Source organism: Dasypus novemcinctus, chromosome 4 (assembly GCF_030445035.2).
Source record: "Dasypus novemcinctus isolate mDasNov1 chromosome 4, mDasNov1.1.hap2, whole genome shotgun sequence".
In the NCBI taxonomy this organism is placed as follows: Eukaryota; Metazoa; Chordata; class Mammalia; order Cingulata; family Dasypodidae; genus Dasypus; species Dasypus novemcinctus.
This window is the reverse complement of record NC_080676.1, coordinates 48,920,648-48,942,048: the sequence shown is the minus strand read 5'-3', so window position 1 is coordinate 48,942,048 and position 21,401 is coordinate 48,920,648. Positions and strand designations below refer to the sequence as shown.

The 21,401-nt window shown below is 35.2% G+C and overlaps 1 protein-coding gene across 4 annotated transcripts in view; it reads right to left on the bottom strand.

The window, feature by feature from the left end:
• The window catches only part of NAALADL2 (N-acetylated alpha-linked acidic dipeptidase like 2), a 1,069,483-nt gene that overhangs the window by 805,819 nt on the left and 242,263 nt on the right, over positions 1 to 21,401 (bottom strand). For all 4 annotated transcript variants that reach the window (XM_071214620.1, XM_058295358.2, XM_058295357.2 and 1 more), the window contains exon 2: positions 20,613 to 21,114. In XM_071214620.1, coding sequence (XP_071070721.1) covers positions 20,613 to 21,114 — 502 coding nt within the window. The remainder of the gene's footprint in view (positions 1 to 20,612; positions 21,115 to 21,401) is intronic.

Sequence of the window (21,401 nt, the reverse complement as noted above, 5' to 3'; positions counted from 1 at the left end):
AGAATGTCAGAAGGACTTTGCATAAATACTCCAATGGCAGAGTTATATTAAATAGTTTAATGCACAGAAAAACACTGTATGGTCTCTATCAAACACGTGTGTGCATCTCAGATATAGATGCTCAAAGGTCTGGGCAACTTCTGTAGGTCATGCAAGATAGAAGTGAATTTGCAATCTGCCAAGTTTTGCAGCTATCTCAGAATTCCACCTCACACACTTACTTTACTTCCCAAATCCAGATACAGACCAAGGCTAGACAAATATTCCCTGGGGGAAAGTCATAAACTTCTTCCCTGGAATCAGCCTCATAGCCCCACACAGAGTAAGGAAGTGGGACCTCAGACCTGCATAGCTAAGTTGCTATTTCTCTACTACTCTATTACTGACTTTTCCTCCCATTAGCTTAGGCTGTAACCTCTTTTCTTCTCTTTTCAGATACTTCTAGACTAGATTTTCCTTGCAGCTTTGCCTTCCTAGATTACTTTCTAACCCAGGGACACTTATTCCAGAAAAGTTCTCACAAATCCCCAAGCAGAAAGAAAACTTAATTCATTCTGTTGATGACTGCAATCTTGCTTCTCTCTTCCCAACCTGTTCTCTAGCTTTCCTAATTTTTTTTTAGTCATCCTGTGTTGTATTCAGAGCTTTTTGCTCCAACCAATTTTCCAAATGACATTTCTCACAATATCCAATTTTTTTCTCCTTGCTTACAGATTATTTTACTAATGCCTAACTAATATCAGCACTGTCTGTCACTCAGTTTTCTCTTATTCCCAACACAACAAAGGAATTCTATATCTGGAAGGTGAATTCCTAGTAGCAATTACCATCTTTTCTATTGTCATGATTCCCACAAAATTGTTACTCTTTCAATTCTGAGAACTCAATTCTTGGGCCTCGTCAGAGCCTCTGATTCCAATTTCTTCCCTCTGTCCACTGCCATTTCCAGCCAAAGTAGTAACTGAAAAAGGCAGCAGCAGAACAGTATCCTATCCCCCATCCCCTTGAAAGGAGGAAATAGCAGTTTAAGTGGATGTTAAGGAAATCCATGTAGATATCATTATTTAATTTTCATGTCTAAAAGAATTCACTTTCCGAGATATTGCCTGCAGTCTTAAAAAGTTAACATACACCACTGGGTGTCAGACAATAATTGCACATAATTGGCCAACCGTACCTCTTTTGAAATATTGCAACTGATTAAACAAGAACTGAGAATTAAAGAATATAAGATTAGCATATCCTTATAATGTTTCTTTCAGGATCAGCCTGAGTATAATAATTAACTGTTATTACTCATACCTTCCAGTTCTATACATAATGTGAAACGTATGGAAAAAAGAAAAAACTGGGGGTGATGAGGCAATCCTTAGAACTAAGGCTATTTAGAAAAGAAATACAGAAATTTAAATAAGTTATCCTAACTTCAACAGTTTTAAAGAGAGGTAGAAATGGAGCACTGTGCTTTTTGTTTGGAAGTGTTAAATTCCATGTTGTATATACCAAATGCATAGAAAATCAATAAGAGTGATCAGAGCATCAATCCCCCAACCCAATTCGAGTTGAACTAACTTTTTAGAAGTGGATTTATTTTCCTTTTGCTCTTGCAAAGATGGTGGCAAAAAGCCAATGAAGTACAGGGAGCCAAGAGTGCCTACAACTGCAAGCAGGAGAATTGCATCCTTCATGCATGTGGAATCTAAGCCACCTCTTGATACAGAGGGGGAGTGGACATAACCATCCCAGGGTCCACAGGCTGAAGGAATAGAGTATGGATTAGAGTGGACTTACTGATATTGTACTATGGAACGTGATTAGTAATGGATGAAATTGTAGCATTGATGTGGAGAAAGTGACCACAGTAGTTGCTGAGGGTAAGGAGAGGGAAGAAGAGATACGATATGGGGGCATTTTCAGGACTTGGAGTTGTCCTTTGTGGTACTGCAGGGACAGATGCTGGACATTGTTATGTCCTGCCATGGCCAACTGGGTAGACTGGGGGAAAGTGTAAACTACAATGTAAACCATTATCCATGCAGTGCAGCAGTGCTCCAGAATGTATTCACCAAATGCAAATGCATCATCATGTGCCACGATGATGAAAGAGGTTGTTGATGTGGGAGGAGTGGGGTGAGGGGGGTGGTATATGAGGACCTCATATTTTTTTAATGTAACATTAAAAAAAATTAAAGAAGGAAAAAATTTTTTAAAAAGCCAATGAAGTAATAGGAAAAGAGTCCTAGTGTGATCCCTAGAAAGAGGAGGTAGAAGAGGTTCTGTCAGCCAGGCAGCTCCTGAGCAGTTCCATACACAGTACCAGAGGCAGCCTGAATTTGAAAGAAAGTAGCTCTGCTGTGTGTACACCTGGAAGACAGTAAGCGTCCTTCCCAAATTGAATTGACCATGCCAGCCAAAGTTACCACACTTGACGTTTTGTAAATTACCTTCAGTCTCATCACTTTATTTCTTTTTTTCCCAACTTACCACATTAATTTTGACTCATTATATATTTTTATATAGACAAGTATGTTCCCATATCCTGAGTCTGACAAATAGAAACATAAATTCCATAAATGCACATATCTTGCATGTCTGTTTCACAGCTTTGTTCCTTGTACCAAGCTCAGTTTCTGACAGTAGATCCTCATTAAATATTTGCTCAATGATTAAACACATGCATGCATGAATGCACTGGTATTAAAAAGCACCATGAATAAGTTGTGTGATGGTACACTATATGGAGATATATTTAAATTGGAATATAAATTTGATTAAGATTAATATAATCCCTTAAGTCAGAAAGTAAGGGGGTGGCTTTCTCTATAGAAGTGTTTAGCGTTGACCTTGCCTGTATCTTCCTAGAACCTCTCTATATAGACAAATAATATGCTGAATTTTATGTATGATTACAATTGTTTGATTGGAATATATTTACAAATTAAATGAGGAGAAACAGTCTAACTTTATGATCTTATACAAATAAAAGAACACTACTTAAAATTAAGAAATGGTGAAGGGAAGACTTAGATCTCTGGGTCATGTGTTCTGCTAAGCAGCAATGATTCAGATCCAGCTCAGGTGAGCAAGAACAAGATGCAGTAAAATTCTGGAAGGGCCTCCACCAAAAAACAACAACAATAACAACAACAAAAGCAAAACAGAAAGCCACAACAGTAGTTGACAATGTAAAACTGATACAATAAACACTGGCTGACCCACTGGACTAAAATAAATATTGTTTTGTTGCTTTGACCTTTGTCCACCCAAACTAGCAAGACATATTTTGAAATATGCAATCAAATTCAAATATGCCACTCAGACATGCCAAAGGAAGCTAAGAAAAGGGAATATCTGATGTGTTTCATCAAATTATGAAAATTATGAGGCATATAAGTTAGAGCTTTAAATTCTGTGTAAGCAGTGTGAACTACAATATCAGTACAAGGTGATCTTACATGTTGTTCCCTACAGAATAGAGTTAATATGATGAAATCAAGTGAAGAAATAGAGAGAAAACGCCTACACTTATTTTATTTTTATTGAAGTTAAAAGTCACCTGCACACATTTCTGTTCAAAGGAAAATGTTCAGTTTCATTTTCCTCTCACAGATAATAATGTACTACATAGAACTGGAACGGCTTCTTTGCTTTTTGGTTCTATCTGAGTCATTTGCATATTTTGGGACATGATAAGGTGCTTTCTGATTTAGAGAGTTTATAAAAAGGTAATTTGATCTCAAACCATAGTTTTCTTTCTTTATAATACTGAAAACTGCATACCCTTCTGAGAAGTGAGCCATGAGAGGAAGACGTTAGCTTGCCTTGTATTAGATAATAAAAACGTTCCACAGGGGACAAATTACATATTATGACACCGTGAATATAAGACTCATTTGGATTTAATTCATTACTACATCATGTTGCACAGGAAAGCAATTTTTAAGCAATAGAAGTGCACTTCATTTGTAAAGGACCAAGCTATAACACATAATCAGCTACTGAAGACAGAAACTGATTTCCCAAATCAGGCATATAGAATTTAATATATTTGCTCCAGTATAATGAAAGGGAAAGGAACTTAAAATGCCTATTTTTTTTTCCAGATATCAAAATGGCACTTTGTAAAATTTGGAAAGTACATTTTCATTTGGGGAGTGAGCTACATTTTGATACCACAAACTGAATCAGCTGAAGAAAATGATTAAGTAATTTCTATAAAACATTTTGAAATACTTATTAGAAATATAGATTTAATTTCAAATTCTATAACTCTCCTAAATTATTATGACTATTAAAAATTAAGAGCTGAAATTTATTAATTAATTAAATAAGGGTAACAATGGACATTGGCAATTTTTAAAATTTTAGAATCAATTTTTCATATTATTCAGATTAATCCTAAAGACTGATTATTTATTCTAGAATTTAAAAATTCAGCTAAATTGTATTGGTGTACTCATGTTCCCTGTAGTATGTAGCTATTTAAGCATCTGAAATTAGGAAAATAGGATCAGCCACCCAATCTGTGGTAGCTCCTTAGGATAATGGTGAACTTTCATTTCCACTTTTAGAATCCTAAATTACTTCTCAGCCTACTTAACTTTTTCTTTTCTCAGTCAAAGACACCCATTGGGAATTTTTTAAAAGTAACTATAATGAAGTAATTAATTTGATTTGGCAAAATTTGCATAAGTAATATATTTTGTACTATATTTTAATTTAATTTTTTTCCTGTAAACAATCCTCAGAAGATTATATAATTTGTACTTTCAGCTGTAATTTTCACATATTTTACTTAGTCTCTAAAGCAGGGATTGGGATTTTCAAATTGCAAATCTCGAAGGTCCATGTGTGCCATTTGAATCCAGATTCCATTGAAATTATAAGGGAGCATGATTCCCAAGGAACCACAGAGGGGCTGCCTATTGCTCTGGGACTACTTGGCTATATTCACCTGGATGCCAGAGGCCTGAGAGGGAGGTCCATTTTTTTTTTCTCCTCTACCTTTTGTTTCCCATCTCTTCCTTTTTTTTCTGTTTTTCCTTTTCTACTTTAAATTTTTTTCTTTCTTTTTTCTGTCTTTTTATTTTTTCAGTTAAACATGAACAATTCTAAAGATTTAGAGAAAATGGAATTAAATGTGAAAGAAGAACTTTAACACAAAACCAAACAAAAATAAAATCCTAAGCAGAGACAGAAAAAGACCAACTGAGTAACCCATCAAGATTAACAAATGCCTAGAAATCAGGAAAAAAATTATAAGCCATTCTAACAAATAGCTTCCTGTTTGACGATGGTATAGTCAAAGAAACAAACTAAAAAAACAGAGAAAACACAAAATTTGGAATAACTAATCAAAGATGTCCTCATGAATCTCCTAAATCAATTTGAAGAGATGAATGAAGAGTAAGAGATATTAAGAAGATACTGGGTGAGTGAACATATAGAAGAAATGGATAACATACATAAAAAAAATAAATCGTATAGTAATGGAAGGGACAACAGAAGAAATTAAAAACACAATCCTCACACGACAGCAGTTTTGAACAGTCAGAGGAAAGAATTAGTAAATTGGAAGATAGGACATCAGAAACCACAGAAACAACAAAAGGAAAAAAAAATTTGAGCAGGAACATAGACAAATGAAAAATAATGCAAAGCACATAAACATATGCATTATAGGTGCCCAAGAGGGACAGTAAAAGTCAAAAGATGCTGAAGAGTGCTTGAAGAAATAATGACAGAAAATTTCCCAACACTTATGAAGCAAATGAACGTATATGTTCAGGAACTGAAGTGCATTCCAGAAAGAATAAATCCTAACAGGTCCATCCCAAGACACATACAAATCAGATGGTCGAATGCCAAAGATAAAGAGAAAATTTTGAAAACAGCAAGAGAACAAGAGATCCATCACACAAAAGGGATGCTTGATAAGATTAAGTCATGGAGACAAGAAGGCAGTGAACTGACATATTTAAGGTACTGAAAGAGAAAAACTTCCAGCCAATAATTATGTATCCAGCAAAACTGTCCTTCAAAAATGAGGGAGAGATTAAGATATTCACAGATAAACAGAAATTGAGAGAACTTTTCAACAAGAGTCTTGCCCTTCAAGAAATACAAACAGGGCTTATGCAGGTTGAAAGGAAAAGACAGGAGAGAGAATTCAGCAGGAGAGTGTAGAAAATAAGAGCATTATTATGGGTAACAGAAAAGGTAAAAAGAGAAATAAAAATAAGATATGACATATAAAAGTCTAAAGATAAAATGGTTTAAGTATGTACTGCCTTTACAGTAAAACACTGAATATTAATGGATAAAACTCTCCAGTTAAGAGACACTGATTGGCAGAATGGACAAAGAACTATACAATCCATCTATATGCTACCTAAAGGAGATTCACATTAGACCCAGAATAAAAATAGGTTGCAAATAGAAGGTTGGAAAATGATTTTCCATGCAAACAGTAATAAAAAATGAGATGGGTAGCTGCTAATATTAGACAAATAGAATTTAAATGCAAAACTGTTTTACAAGAAAAAGAAGATACTATATTAAAAAAGGGACAAAGTACAAAGAAGAAAAAAAATTGTATTTATGCAATAGCCAAGGTGTTGCAAAATATATGTGGCAAATATTAGAAAAACTGAGGGGAGAAATAGATGTCTCTACAATAATAGTAGGAGATTTAAATATACCACTCTCAGCAATAGGCAGAACATCAATACAGAGAATCAATAAAGAAAAAGAGATTTTGAATAACATATTAAAGGAACCAGACCTAACAGAAATACACAGAGTATTATATCTCAGAATAGCAGGTTATACATTCTTCTCAAGAACTAATGGATCAATCACCAGGATAGATCTCATGTTAGGTCATAGAAAAATTCACAATAAATTTAGAAAGATTGAAATTATACAAAGCATTTTCTTTAACTAAAATGAAATGAGGCTGGATATCAATCAGGGGTGGAAAATTGGATAATTCACAAATACATGGAAGTTAAACAACACACTCTTAAACTAATCAGTGCATCAAGAAGGAAATTGCAAGAAAAATCATTTCATATCTCAAGGCACATTAAAATAAGAACACAACATATCAAAACTTAGGGAGGCTGTGAAGGCAGGGCTGAGAGGGAAATTTACAGGCCTAAATGCCTACATTATAAAAAGAAAGAGCTATAATCAAAGACCTAAATGCATACCTAGAGAAACTAGAAAAAGAACAGCAAGCTAACCCCAAATCAAGCAAAAGGAATGAAATAACAAAGATTAGAGCAGAACTAAATGAAATTGAAAAAACAACAACGATAAAGATAATAATAAGGATCATAATGAATAATATGAAAAACTTCATGCCAACATATTGGACAATTTAGATGAAAAGGATGAAGACAAACAACATACAATGACAAAAGGAAGCAATAGAGGACCTCAACAGATGAGTCACAATCAGTCATCAAAAACCGCCCTATGAGTTGTATGGGAAATCTACACATCTGTAGGACTGTTTTGCGAGTTCACAATATCTGTAACAAAAATATATTTTAAAAAAATAATATGGGTTGGGGGAAAAATACACCAAATGTAAGATAAGGAATATAGTTGGTAGTAATATTTTGATCATGCTCTTGCATAGTTTGTAATAAATATTTCACACCAATGCAAAAAGTTGGTAGTGGGGTGATGTATGAGACCCCTGTGTGATGTTATGTATGTTTATTTTCTAAGTTTGTAATCTTTACTATACACTTACTGTTTATGTGTGTTCAGGTATGAATGATATACTTCAATAAAAATTTAAAAATTAAAAAAAAAATTTAAACATAAAAACAAAAACAAAAACAAAAAAAAAAACCTCCCTATGAAGAAAAGTCCAGGACCACATGGGATCACAGGTGAGGTCTACCAAATATTCCATAAAGAACTAATACCAGCAAACCCAAACTCTTCCAAAAAACTGAAGAGGAGGCAACATCATCTAATTCATTCTATAAAGTCAACATCACCCTAATACCAAAGCCAGTAAAAGATGCTACAAGAAAGGAAAATAACAGACTAATCTCTCTAATGAACATAGATGCAAAAATCCTCAATAAAATATTTGCAGATCAAATTTAACAATATATTAAAGTAATTATACAACATAATCAAGCGGGTTTTATCACAGGTATGCAAGGATAGCTCAACATAAGAAAATTAATATAATACACCACATTACTAGATTGAAGGAAAAATTATGATTATCTTTATTCATGCAGAAAAGGTGTTAGACAAAATTCAGTATCCTTTCTTCATAAAAACACTTAGAAAGATAGGAATCAAAAGAAACTTCCTAACATGAGAAAGGGCATATATAAAAAAAATGAACAGCTAACATCATATCAACAGTGAAAAACTAAAATCGTTCCCTCTAAGATCCAGAACAAGACAAGGATGCACACTCTTAGCATTCTTATTCAACATTGTATTATAAGTTATTCCTAGAGCAGTTGGCTTTAGGAATAAGAAATAAAAGGCATCCAAATTGGAAAGGATGAAGTAAAACTTTCACTATTTGTACATGACATGATCCTATAGAAAGTACTGAAAAACCTATAACAAAGATACAAGAGCTAATATATGAGTTCAGCATAGTGGTGGTATGTAATATAAACACACAAAAACCAGTAGTGTTTCTGTACACCAGGAATAAGCAATCTGAAGAGGAAATCAAGAAAATAAATCCATTTACAATAGCAACTAAAATAACCAAATATCTAGAAATAAATTCAGCTAAGGTTATAAAGGACTTGCATACAGAAAACTACACAATATTACTAAAAGCAATCAAAGAAGACCTAAATAAGTGGAAGGGTATTCCATGTCATGGATTGGAAGACTAAAAATCATTAAGATGTCAATTCTATCCTAATTGATTTACAGATTCAATGCAACCCCAATAAAAATTCCAAGAGGCGGCGGACTTGGCCCAGTGGTTAGGGTGTCCGTCTACCACATGGGAGGTCTGTGGTTCAAACCTCGGGCCTCCTTGACTCGTGTGGAGCTGTTCCATACGCAGCGCTGATGTGTGCAAGGAGTGCCCTGCCAAGCAGGGATGTCCCCCACATAGGGGAGCCCCACGCACAAGGAGTGCTCCCCATAAGGAAAGCCGCCCAGCGCGAAAGAAAGTGCAGCCTGGCCAGAAATGGTGCGGCACACATAGAGAGCTGACACAACAAGATGATGCAACAAAAAGAAACACAAATTCCTGTGCCGCTGACAACAACAGAAGCGGACAAAGAAGACCCAGCAAATAGAAACAGAGAACAGCCAAACGGTGGTGGGGGGGGGGGGGGAGAGAAATAAATAAATAAATAAATCATTTTTTAAAAAATTCCAACACGCTTTTTTTACGGAAGTGAAAAATCCAATTATCAAATTTATTTGGAAGAGTAAGGGGCCCTGAATAGTCAGAAACATGTTGAAAGAGAACAAAGTTGGAAGACTCACACTACCTGACTTTCAATTATATTACAAAGTTACAGTGGTTAAAACTTCATTGTATTTGCAAAGGGTAGATACATTGACCAATGGAACTGAATTGAGACTTCAGAAATAGACTTGCACATGTACTGCCAACTGATATTTGATAAAGTTACCAAGTCGACTCAACTGGGACAGAATAGTCTCCTCAAGAGATGATGCTGGGAGAACTAGATATTTATATCCAAAAGAATGGAAAAGGATCCCTATCACGTATGCTAAGCAAAGATTAACTGAAGATGGATCAAAAACCTAAATTTAAGAGCCAGTATCATATACAGAAGATAATGTACGGGAGTATATACAAGATCTTGTGATAGGCAACCTATATTTTTCAATGTACCTGTGCAGTGTATTTCTCAGAGACTTAAATCTTCGAATTGTTCCTATGCCAGTTGAGCTCTGAAACCCAGAGTTGTGGCCAATTCTTATTTTCCAGTACTTTGGGCTTATCGTGGACAATTAACAAAATGATGATGATGGGCCAGTTCCATTCCCAAAACAGAGTATGTTCAACTGCTGTCAAAACAATTTCTTTCCTCTTCCCCATAATATGTATGTCCCTTCTCAGCCTGAAGTAGTCAGAGCATACATCATCCCAAATCCTTCAAGATGGAAGAATGAATAAAAATACAGGTAGAGTGTAACCACAGACCAAAGCAGATTTGTTGTTATTGTAGATATTATCTTGTGTTAATAGAGTAACTTTCAACATTGATATAAAAAAACTTAAATAAGAAAAGGAACATGAAAGAGAGAAGTAGGTAATCAGTTCCCAACCTTTCCATGTTTAACTTATTCTTTATTCTACTAAATGTGATCGTCATGAATTTTTCTATCTCAAGAGTGTCAGGGAGTCAAGCAAATCCACAGGAATCTGACATACCTGATCCTCAAAGGAAAACGTTTGTTTTTCCCTTGTACTACATCTCACTGACCCTGTTCCTTTTTTTGGAATGAGTAAAATCAGGAAGCAAATGGATGAAAAAGTATATTATAGTCAATGATTGAAAAAGATATAAGAAAAATGTGATTGAGCAATTTTCAGAATAGGCAGCCAGTCAGCACAGATGACCTTAATATAACTGAAGGAAATGTTACTTTGACAGAACATAGTCAATGAAAAAAAGAGTTGTTTCATTATGTAAAATTTATTCCTCTGACTAAAAATGTAACCAAAATCAAATGAGAAGAATCATGGGTTCCTTCATTTCAATCTTTAATAATCTAACCTAGTCATGATGTTTTAGATCAGACAGATTAAATGGAAAAGATTAGGAAAAAGAAATTTGCTTACTAGGAAATTAAGTAACCTAATCATAATGTACAATCTAGAGGATAGAATAATCTTTGTATATGTGTAGAAGTTTGGCATTATTTATGAATTGTAAAAATAGATATTGGATTATATTTTTAAACTGGTCTGTTATTCTGGGTGTGATTAAACTATAATTAGGGCTTTGACTGGGCCATATCAGTAGGACATTGAGTCCCCACCCCCTTGGTGGGCAGTGACTCATAGAGAAAGACATGACAGAGAACAGAATTTGGAGTTTTTGCATGCTGGAGCCCTAGGAAGTAAACATACAGAGGAGCAGACACATGAGGAAAGAGAGAAGGCTCCATTAGATATGGCAGAATCCCCAGGAAGAGAGACAGGCCATTCACCTGATAGTTTATAGCTGGCCTTGTGGAAAGAGCAGAGCAGCTGAGCCCAGAAAGAAACAAACCCAGGAGACAGATGAGACTTATCCCAGACTTCAGATGATATTGGATGAAACTGGGACCATGGAGGCTGAAGAGGAAGAGGAAGCCTGAATCCTTGCAGACATTGGCAGCCATGTTGCTCCAACATATGGCAAGAGACTTTAGTGAGGGAAGTAACTTATGCTTTATGGCTTGGTAACTGTAAGCTTCTACCCCAAATAAATACCCTTTTATAAAAGCAAACAGATTTCTGGTATTTTGCATCAGCATCCCTTTGGCTGACTAATACAATATGAGTGTGTGTGTTTGTGTATGTGAAAGGGAGAAAGAGTAAGGGAGAAGGGGTAGGAGGAGGGAGGAGAAGGGAAACCAATAGAGAGTCCTTTGAAACTCTTGACCATCAAGAAGAAAGAAAACCCTAGTATAGTTGGCCCTAGACAGAGATATACTTTGTATCTCCTTAAAACATAACCACAGGAATACCTTTCTGTAAAACTGTTATATTCATTTCTTCTTTATAAAATTAGAATATCTCAGTATCAAACAGAATGTGATTAAAAACTGAAGACATTCAGCACATGTTTAAATAACAGAGAACATTCTCTTCCTTTAAAATCGACTTCTTAGTATATACTATGAAAATAGATAAAATGTGTTTGAAATTCAGAAGTCTATTATACATTTTTAAATTTAATTTAAAATTGAAATATATACATCATTAACCAGAAATATGTATTCTTTTCTTTTCAAAACAAAAAATTTTGATAATCCACACAGAAGTGAAGACTTTATCAGGAAGGTCCATTTTCTTTGCTCCTTCTCTCACCAAGAGTACCTGCCTTCTATGACTCAGGAACTGTTCCAGACTCAGTTATTTTTCCACTGTAAAGTTTTAAGTGATTCATGCCAACAAGAAGAGAGAAAATGAAATATTGCGAGTTATAAGGAGAGAACTCAACTGGGTGAGAGATGAAAAGAAAAAGATTCATGAAGGAGTTGGAAGTTGAGCCAAACTTCAAAGGACACATGGAATCTGATCAGGATTGAGAAGAGACTTGCAGGAAAAGGCCCTTCTGTCAACAATCCTCACTCACCTTATTGGTGGGTGCTGCTGTGACCAAACACCTAAGGATTGTGATGAACATAAGCTTTTATCTCTGAGTTGAATACAATCAGTTAAGAGAATTAATTTTATTCCACGATAACACTTAACTCTGAGTCAAGCAGTTGCTTATCTAAAGTGCAGTGCTAATGAAGTACTATATGTAATTAAATAAATCCTATCCTCTGTATTCCTTTTGTGATTAAATTTAAGACAATGTACATTTGTTATCTTGAGAGATCCATGATAGAACAGCTAATTATTTCCTGTGGTAGCCATCAATCTATTACTGTTAATTTAATTCCATTATTATTTGCATAAATTGAATTATGTGCAATTTTGTTATACATTTACATGTTTTCTTCAATTAAAATGGAGTTGCTTTATTGCCTTTTTCCCCCCAAATTTCCTGCTCCCATGTCCTCCAGTACTGAAATTAGAGAGGGAAAAACAAAAACATGAAGAGGAAGGAAAAAAGGAAAAAAAATAAGAGAATAACAGAAAGCTGATTGGAAAGGGTAGAGAAGGGAAAAATTGCTGATGGCATTACCATCACCAAATGAGATCAAACCTTGATTTGTATAAAAGCATAATAGCAGAAAATATATTCCTATGGGGTCAGAGGATAAACACCGCACTAATATAAAGTAGTTCCTCTTGTGCTCTGATAACCGTAAAGCAGTCCCTGGGTCTCTTCGAACTCCACTGACAAATTAGGCAAGAACTCTTCTGCCTCCCTCATTTAAGACTGTGGGAAGTATGTAGTTGTCAGCAATCTTAAACAGGAAGCAAAATCAATCCTACATTCCTTAGGTAGGGGAATAAAAGAGTTTTGGATAAAAGGAAATAAACATAAAGGAATGGAGAGACTATGTGGGCATGGTAAAGAATAATATTATAATAAGCAAACAAACCAAGTGTCTGGCTTAAAAGAAGGGGACCAGAGAATCAGCCAAGTTGTTTACTTTCTTATGTCATGGGATGGTAAATTAGGGGAGGTGCAAAGAGCAAACTATGTATTTTATAAATTTTGTGTCTATATAGCTTGAATAGAGTTTTCTTCCTTTCAGGTGATCCACTCAGTATGGAGAAGATCATCAAATTGTGGTAAATGTAACAGGCAGGGCTTGTTTCACCTAGATTTTAGCCTCCTTGGCATTACAGTGGCCATGAGTCTGGGGTTCTTGGGCATCTGGTTGACCTGGTAAAGTATGGACATTGCCTTTCCAGAAGGGAAAATCTCATCTCTACAAGTTAAATGAACCCAGTTCTTACGGTTTGATCCATCACAGCAATACTATAGGACAAGTATGGCAAATACTCTCTTGTAAACTTCTCATCAATTGGTAATAACTACCAAGAATGTTGGGTTGAGAAGGATCTAAGGTAATGTTTGGGCACAATGGAAAAGGATGCAATGACTATGATGGGCGTGGAAGGAACACAGAACAGGAAGTGCCAGTTTGCATGCAGCAAGTTTGACATTCCTTTAGTTTAATGGTAAACAGTGTCAATAGCAAGGTTTAATTGTCATTACAAAGTGTACTGGCCAAATTCTACACATGATAACTAAATATACTGTTTAGTTGCTAAAAGGAGGATGAAGAGGAAAAAGAGGAGAAAGAAGAAAAAAGGAGGAGGAAGGGGAGATGAAAGTATTCAAAAGTATTATTTCAGAGAGAAAAAGTATTATTTCAGAAGAGAAATAAGTATTATTTCAGAAGAGAAAACAAACTATATTTGGGTGTACATTTCAATTTATAGTATTAAATAAGAAATTTTTAAAATATGCCTACATTTGAAACAACATTGAACACTGTTTCCAGACAAGATCTTATTCATCAAGGTATTGTTGAAGAAAATTTATAACATTTCCTAAACTTTTTGAAAAGTTAATCACTAATTAAGAAAAAAAAAAGATGTTTTATTTATGTTTATAAAAATCATTTTATAGCATAACTTAACTCATACTTAATTCCTGTACCAAGCCAGATAGTGATGAGAGACTATTTTATTGTTTCACTTCACTGTATTTGTTTAAAATATATCTACCCCTAAATAAAATCCAGAAAGATGGGATTCCATACATAAAGTGATTGACTATTTTATTAGTATAATATTTTAGTTCCTGAATTTGCAGAAGTCATGGGAAAAGAAACTAGAATAGTCATGGGGAAATGTTTTAAAAAGTTTTCATACATGCAAAAAAGGAATACAAATGGCCAATTTACGTATGAAAAGACTGTCAACATTGTTCTTGGCCTATCAAAAATAAATATTAATAAATAAGAATGAGATCTTGGAAGCTGTTTGGTTCTGCAAGGCAATCTGGTATCACAAAGTCAAATGAAAAATGAATTCAAACTCTTGGAGCTATGATTTGCTCCTAGGAATTTATCAGGATGGAATACTTGTATAAGCACAAAAACATTTATTCACAAGGATGACCACAGAGAGTACCTAAGTGTCCATTCATAGTGAACAGGTTCAATAAATTATATGACATCCATATAATGTAATACCAGGCAGTATTTTAAAGTAACAACTTAAGTCTATATTTAATGATTGAAAAAATTATTCTAAACATATTTTTAGCTGAAAATATTCTAAAGCAGATAATACCCTTTTGCTGATTGATAGGGAAAACAGAAAGAAATAAATAAAATAGATTTTTTAAAGGCAATAGGATTATGGTTTGTGCTTCCATTTTTTTTTTTACGATTTTCTTCATATATTACATTTATAATGAAAAAAGACAATAATGTCATTTCCACTTAAAAATGCAAAACTATATTAGCTGTAATTAGGATATGATATATTTTCTCCTTCTCACCATTTCACACTATCTTCAGCTGTCAAAATGCAAACAAATTCCTACATTCCAAAATATATTTAATACCATTTGTTCGTCCATTTCAGATATTTTATTCCAATATTATATTTGCTGACTTACTTTGAACTTTTCAACATACTTTGCACAGCAATGTGCTTTAGGTCTTTACTACATATGCATGTAACAAAAATATATAATAAAGGTTAGACTACTTAGAAATAAGACATTTTACCTGTCACTTCCAGAACGTCTATTAAGTTAAAGAGCTCCATATGGAGTCCTAGGTAAACATGTTTTCTCCAAGACGAGTAGCATCCTAATTGACCACAGCTAATTAGACAAGGGATAAGGACTTGGATACAGAGTTATAAACAACTCTGTCCAGCAAAAGGACAATAATCCTATTTCAGCCTGGGGAGTAGGAATTGAATTTTAAAGTTCTGGGGAGTATAGCAGTTGGTATTGGGAGAAGAACAAGAGAATACACAAAATCTAGTGAAGATGGAAAAAGAGTTAGGTCTCTTTGGTAGTTCATCACTACAATAAACATTAGGGAATTTTATGACTACTCCCTGGAGCTGACTGGATCCATATTCAATATCAAAGAAGTTCTTAAACTGGGATATGCAGCCAAAATATCCATGAATGATTCTCTGTGAATCAACACATTGTTCAATTAAGTTCTTTTCTAAAACATTACACATAAAATGTCATGTATGACCTCTACATTGAACATGAAAGACTCAGGAAATATAATCATAAAACCTTTAAAAATTTCTACGGTTCTTTAATATTTATTTCCTGTGGCTAGTTCTTTCCCTGATCCTGGACGAAATGTAAGTCAATTCTGGTCATTGGTACATGACATGAGTTCCTCCAGTGAGTAATTAAAATGTTCACTATCATGTAATAAAACTTTGAACTTTTGCCCAGCTCTAGATTTGGGAGCCTTGCAATAATGAGGGAAGGGAAATCTATCAGCTTCTTCCCTGCTTTGTGATAGTTTCTACCTTCTCCCTCAAAGCTTCTGATATTTCCAGGGTTGAAACAGTGCATATGAGAATAGGTAAAGGGGGAGCAAATTAGTTCTAATTTAATGGGCATTCTCATGGTACTCTCTGAATCTAGCAGGAGTTTTCAGCTGAATTTGTCTCTTGTGTTTGCTTTGTGTGTTCTTTGAAGACCTGTGCACTCCATTGCTAGGGATTTCTCATCTTCCTTAGACATTGGTAATACACTGTCTTCCCGGTCAAGGCTTACTCTTTTGTCAGTCCCCAGGCATCTGACCATACCTTTAGGTGCCTCTTGGTAAGGTAAACTTAGTCATCCAGAAAAGCTCTCTTGGAAAAAATCTATGATCAGTGCTCACTTGCACATGCATGTACTCACTCTCTCTCCCACAGTCCATATAGAGTCCTTAGAAACATATACATTGCCCAGCCTTTGTTTTATTGCTAACACAGTACAACCATTTCTTTTGCAACTCTACCAGCATCTAGCCAGCCCATCCCTTGATAACTTAGATTTCTCAGATGGGAGTCAGGCACTCTGTGTGAGACAGATAACAAGTTCTTTCAGTAGTTTTTTTTTTTTTAAAGTTCACTAAACTTGAGACAAGGGTAGGCACCCCAACTACCTTCATCCTCGAGAAAAGACTGGAACTTAAAACACAACAGAAGTGCCCTCAAAAAATCCTGTCTTTCTCTACTCTCCCATTTCTCAGCTTCATCAGCCTTTTATGTGTGGCCATCTGAAGGCTGCAAAACCCATCTTAAGTCATTTTATTTCTAGTTCTGCATGCTGGTCTCAATTAGAAAGGTAGCATTAATTGCCTTCAAGCCTTCGCTGGAACTAAGACTCAATAGTGACATTTGAACATATTTAATAGTATCTAGTTTTGATATGAGCTGTCATTAATCTCAAATCAGAACATTAGAATATCCTCTGATTAATTAATAAGTCTGCTAATTATAACATGAAACTTTTAAAAGGTAAGTGTTTTATTTGCCAAAGGGCTGCCGATGCACAGTACCAGCAATCTGCAAGATGCTGCTGATCTCTGTGAGGTTTCAGCCTTCCCCTCTGGGCTCACCATCTCTTCTTGAGTTTTGCTCTGTGAGCCCAGCCTCCTGTGGGGCTTCACAGCTTAAGCGATTCTGTAGTCCTCTCTCTCCTGGCACAGGGCTTGTCTCTTAGGGCTTCTGACCTTACAACTCAGCTGTGGACAAAACTGGAGCTTTTTCTCTCATATGGCAGTTCCCTTTTTCCTTTCTCTGTCCATCTGTCTGAGTCCATTTATATGAGACCCAGCAAGGGAGAGCAGACTCAACCTGAGTCATGCCTCACTGATGCAGTCCAGTGAAAAGCCTTACAGGAAGCTTAACAGGTAATCCAATCAAAGTCCCCTCAACTGAATTTAATGTAGTCAAATGGTGTCATACCCAGAGGAATAGATTAGTTGACAAACATAATCTTTCTCTTTTGGAATTTATAAAATAATCTCAAACTGCCACAGTAATGAAGATTAGTTTAAAAATACATAGTATAATTGTTCTAAATAGGTGTTTTTATTTATTCATTCCCTCACAAAAAAAAAAATACTTACAAAATGTCTGCTAGATAAAACAGGCAAAACAAGTTTGGGCTCATTCCCTCAAGGAGATTGTAGTCTAATCTATTACAAAAAGAATCTCTTTTATTTTGTATAACCCTTAGGATATGTAGCAAGAATTGACATAGCCTCAGTGCGTGGAAAGGTATGGAGAACACAGAGGGAAGGGAGATGACAATTGATAAATAAAGTATTGGCCCAGTGAAAGCCTCAAGATAATTTCATCATAAATTGATGAAAACAAGCAGTAAGAATCTATAATGTACTGAGTTAAGGCTAAGAAGATTTACTGAATGCAAAACTGATGATAAGGCAGTGGTTATCATGACCACTGAGGGAAAGGTTGTCTTTAGAGAAGGAGATGCTATTCAGAGAAAGTTTCTCTAAACACATTGCACTAAAATATTCTGTATTTTAAAGAAAACAAATTTCATCTCAATAAATAAATATCTATGTAAGTTAAATAAAGCATAATTGTGAGCATATCCAGCCACCAAATATGGCCTGAGGGTATAATTACAGCTAGTTTTGAAATACATCTGATTGGGTTGATTTTGAAGTTTAAAGGGGGAATAAAACCCTTACCCTCATGCTACTTCCATTCTGAGGGAAATAACAAGTATTTTAATTTAATTATACATTTTAAATTTTTGAACCAGCTGCCTCATTTCAAAGAGATGTTTATGATGTTTTAAATAAGTAAGGCAAAGAAGGCTAAAGGAATACAAGCAGAGAAAATAAACATGCAACTGAGTTAAGAAACAAAATACATGCCATTAAGTTCCATATGATTTCAATACAAATTTGATTCTAATCTTTCTAACAGCCAAAGTGAAAAGGATAGCAAGTTAGGCTAAAAGATTCACTGTACCTTTACATTAAAATTAGTCAGTTACCAAGGGAAAACATGATTATTCTTAATACTAAGAAGAAATTAATTCCATGGATTGTCTTACAGAAGACATTTTTGTAATATAATACTTATCCACAACAAAGTTAAAGGAAACATAGTTTTATAAGCCTCTGTTTTTTTATTTTATTTTCTGCTTCCTTCCCATCCCTTTTCTCCCTCCCTCCCTCCCTTCTCTCCTTTTCAATAGTATCCTCATGCCTTTAGATCTATTTACTAAAGATACCTTGCCCTTCTCCCAGCCCACCCTGTACTGCAGGGACCTGACCCCTTTAGGATGAGTTTCCAAGGCTCTGAATCAGCACACTTCCTTACTGGGTTCAGCCAATGGGAGGTACTACTAGGACACTGTGGGGCAGAAGGAAGGGAGATACTGGGGTACTTCTTACCCTCTGTCTGTATTCACTGGTGTCTCTGGCTAAGGTTATATTTACTCCACAATTTTTTTGTGTCCACAAAATGTTCCATCTTCCACCAGGTTATTTCAGCTCCTTTTGTCACTCTGGTTTGGTAATGGCTTTTTTTTGTTGCTAATCTCTAGGCTGCTTCGGCGTTCCCTGATTTGCTTCTTAGCTCTTAGTCACAAAGGGAATCAATTCCCTACATAATTTCCTCTGCTCTAAATATCAGGAAGTTTTCTGTTCTGGTTAGATCATGACTGATATAATCAGTCATTCATAATAAGACAATGGCCAATTTTTCAACTGAATTCAATATAAACAATTTTACATGGAGAAACACTATGAAAAGTGTTATTATGCTGCATATTACATGTCCCAGGGATACTTATGCAACAGTGAAAAGCAGACACAGAAAGGTGTAAGAAAACAAATTGCCATCAGTCATTCAAGTAGGCGTGATCTTTAGGAATTCACCAAAACCAGCACACAGGCTATTGCAGTATATGGATGGACTAAAACCACACATCCTCAGTGTGTATACTCTCCTGGAAAGATTCCTAGCAATAAATGCATACCTTCAAACAGCTCAGCTGTATTAAGTCAGTCTAGCCTGGAAAGAGTATCCTGTGGAAACAGTACCCCATCTACCCCACATACCCTCAGAAAACATGCATAATTCCCCTAGGATGGCCCTTTCTCTATAAACATGAAAGGTATGTGTGACAGCTAATATCTAGATTCCTACTAGCCTTCTCCTTCTAGTTTCCTCATTCCAAGTATATAAACTAGGAAAATTTTTAAAAATCAACATATTTGCCAAAAATATAACAACAACAAAATTTTCAAGTTATCATTAGTGGCAATATATGATGTCAGCAGAGCTTTTCCCAAGAACTCTGAATTAAGGTCTAATAAAGCCGATCTTTTTATAGTTTAACTTAAAAATCAACACATTCTAGCTAGAGAAGTCATATGCAAAGTTCCCCTAAAGAGAGAAACGAATTTTTAAAATGGTCTGATGTGTGGAACCCACTATGTTTAAACAGAAATGACCTAATTAGAAATCTCATGGAGGCAAGATACCAAATACTGCCAGCTCCTGATATAGAAGATAGTTGCTTCAGCACATAAAGCAGGTTTATTTTATTCTGATGTCATTAAAAAATTCAGTCATTTACCTAAAACCCTAGGTTTTATTCCACATACATCCACCAATCTTTGCATCCCAATTTAGTCTATCTGGGCTTCCCAATAGGGAGAAAATGCATTGACTAGAGGATTCAATTCTTGAGTGTCCATAAAATTTGTGGGTGTTATTATCAAATAGGAAAATGGTATAAAGAATTTGTATTTCAGGCCAATAAATCTGACAATATGTACCACAAGTAGTTTATATTCTTGGAGTGCTGGCAAGATAGGTTTCTCACTTTGAAAAATCACAAATGTGATGCTAACTGTAAGACCAGGCCCCCAGGAAATGTATCCCCACCAACATCCATTTAATTTATACCTACCTGTAAGACTTCTTAATATCTTCTGCCTGGATTGCCTTGAGAATCTCTTGGTATAACTGAGGATCACCTGTTCCTGAAGATGTAGCATTTGAAGGGCAATTTTTATGTGCATAGTAGCCTATTAAAATCCCAAAAATAAATAATATGGTGGCTGGCAAAAATATTTTTAAAAGGCGGCAAAAGTTGCAGCGATTGCTCTTTGGTACAGATCTTGTATAATGGGTAACATAGTCAGACTCTTCTTGAAGTCTCTGGAACCTTCCTTTGGGTGAAGTTGCTGGCTGAATGGACTCAAGATTGAGATCTGCAGTGCCAGGATGCCCCAGATTCTGATTCTCAGCACCATGTGGCTGGAACTGGTCAAAACCAGGCTCTTCCAATTCTTTCTCCATGTCCCACTCTAGGTCAAGTGCAGTGGCTTGAAGGTCATCATTGTCTAAGTATTGTGAGTTTCCTGGGGTTCTTTTATCTGCATTGACCTTCTGATAAGCCATCTTTTTACCTGTGAAAATAAGTATATTTTCTTAAAGCAAACAAAGAAATAACCCTCCAAGCACAAATCATATTTGTGCTTATAATCAGTGAAAAAGCATCCTTCCCATAAAATCTCAGATATTAATTATATTTTTGTTGCTGATGTTACTATAGGAAAAAATGACAAACATAAAATAAGGTACTTGATTGAAAAGCTATGATAATATTAGCCTTTGAACTCTGAAGAATAAAAAAGTTTAAATGCATGGCATTGAAGGATTATGTATTATAATGAACGAAAAATTTTAAATGCTT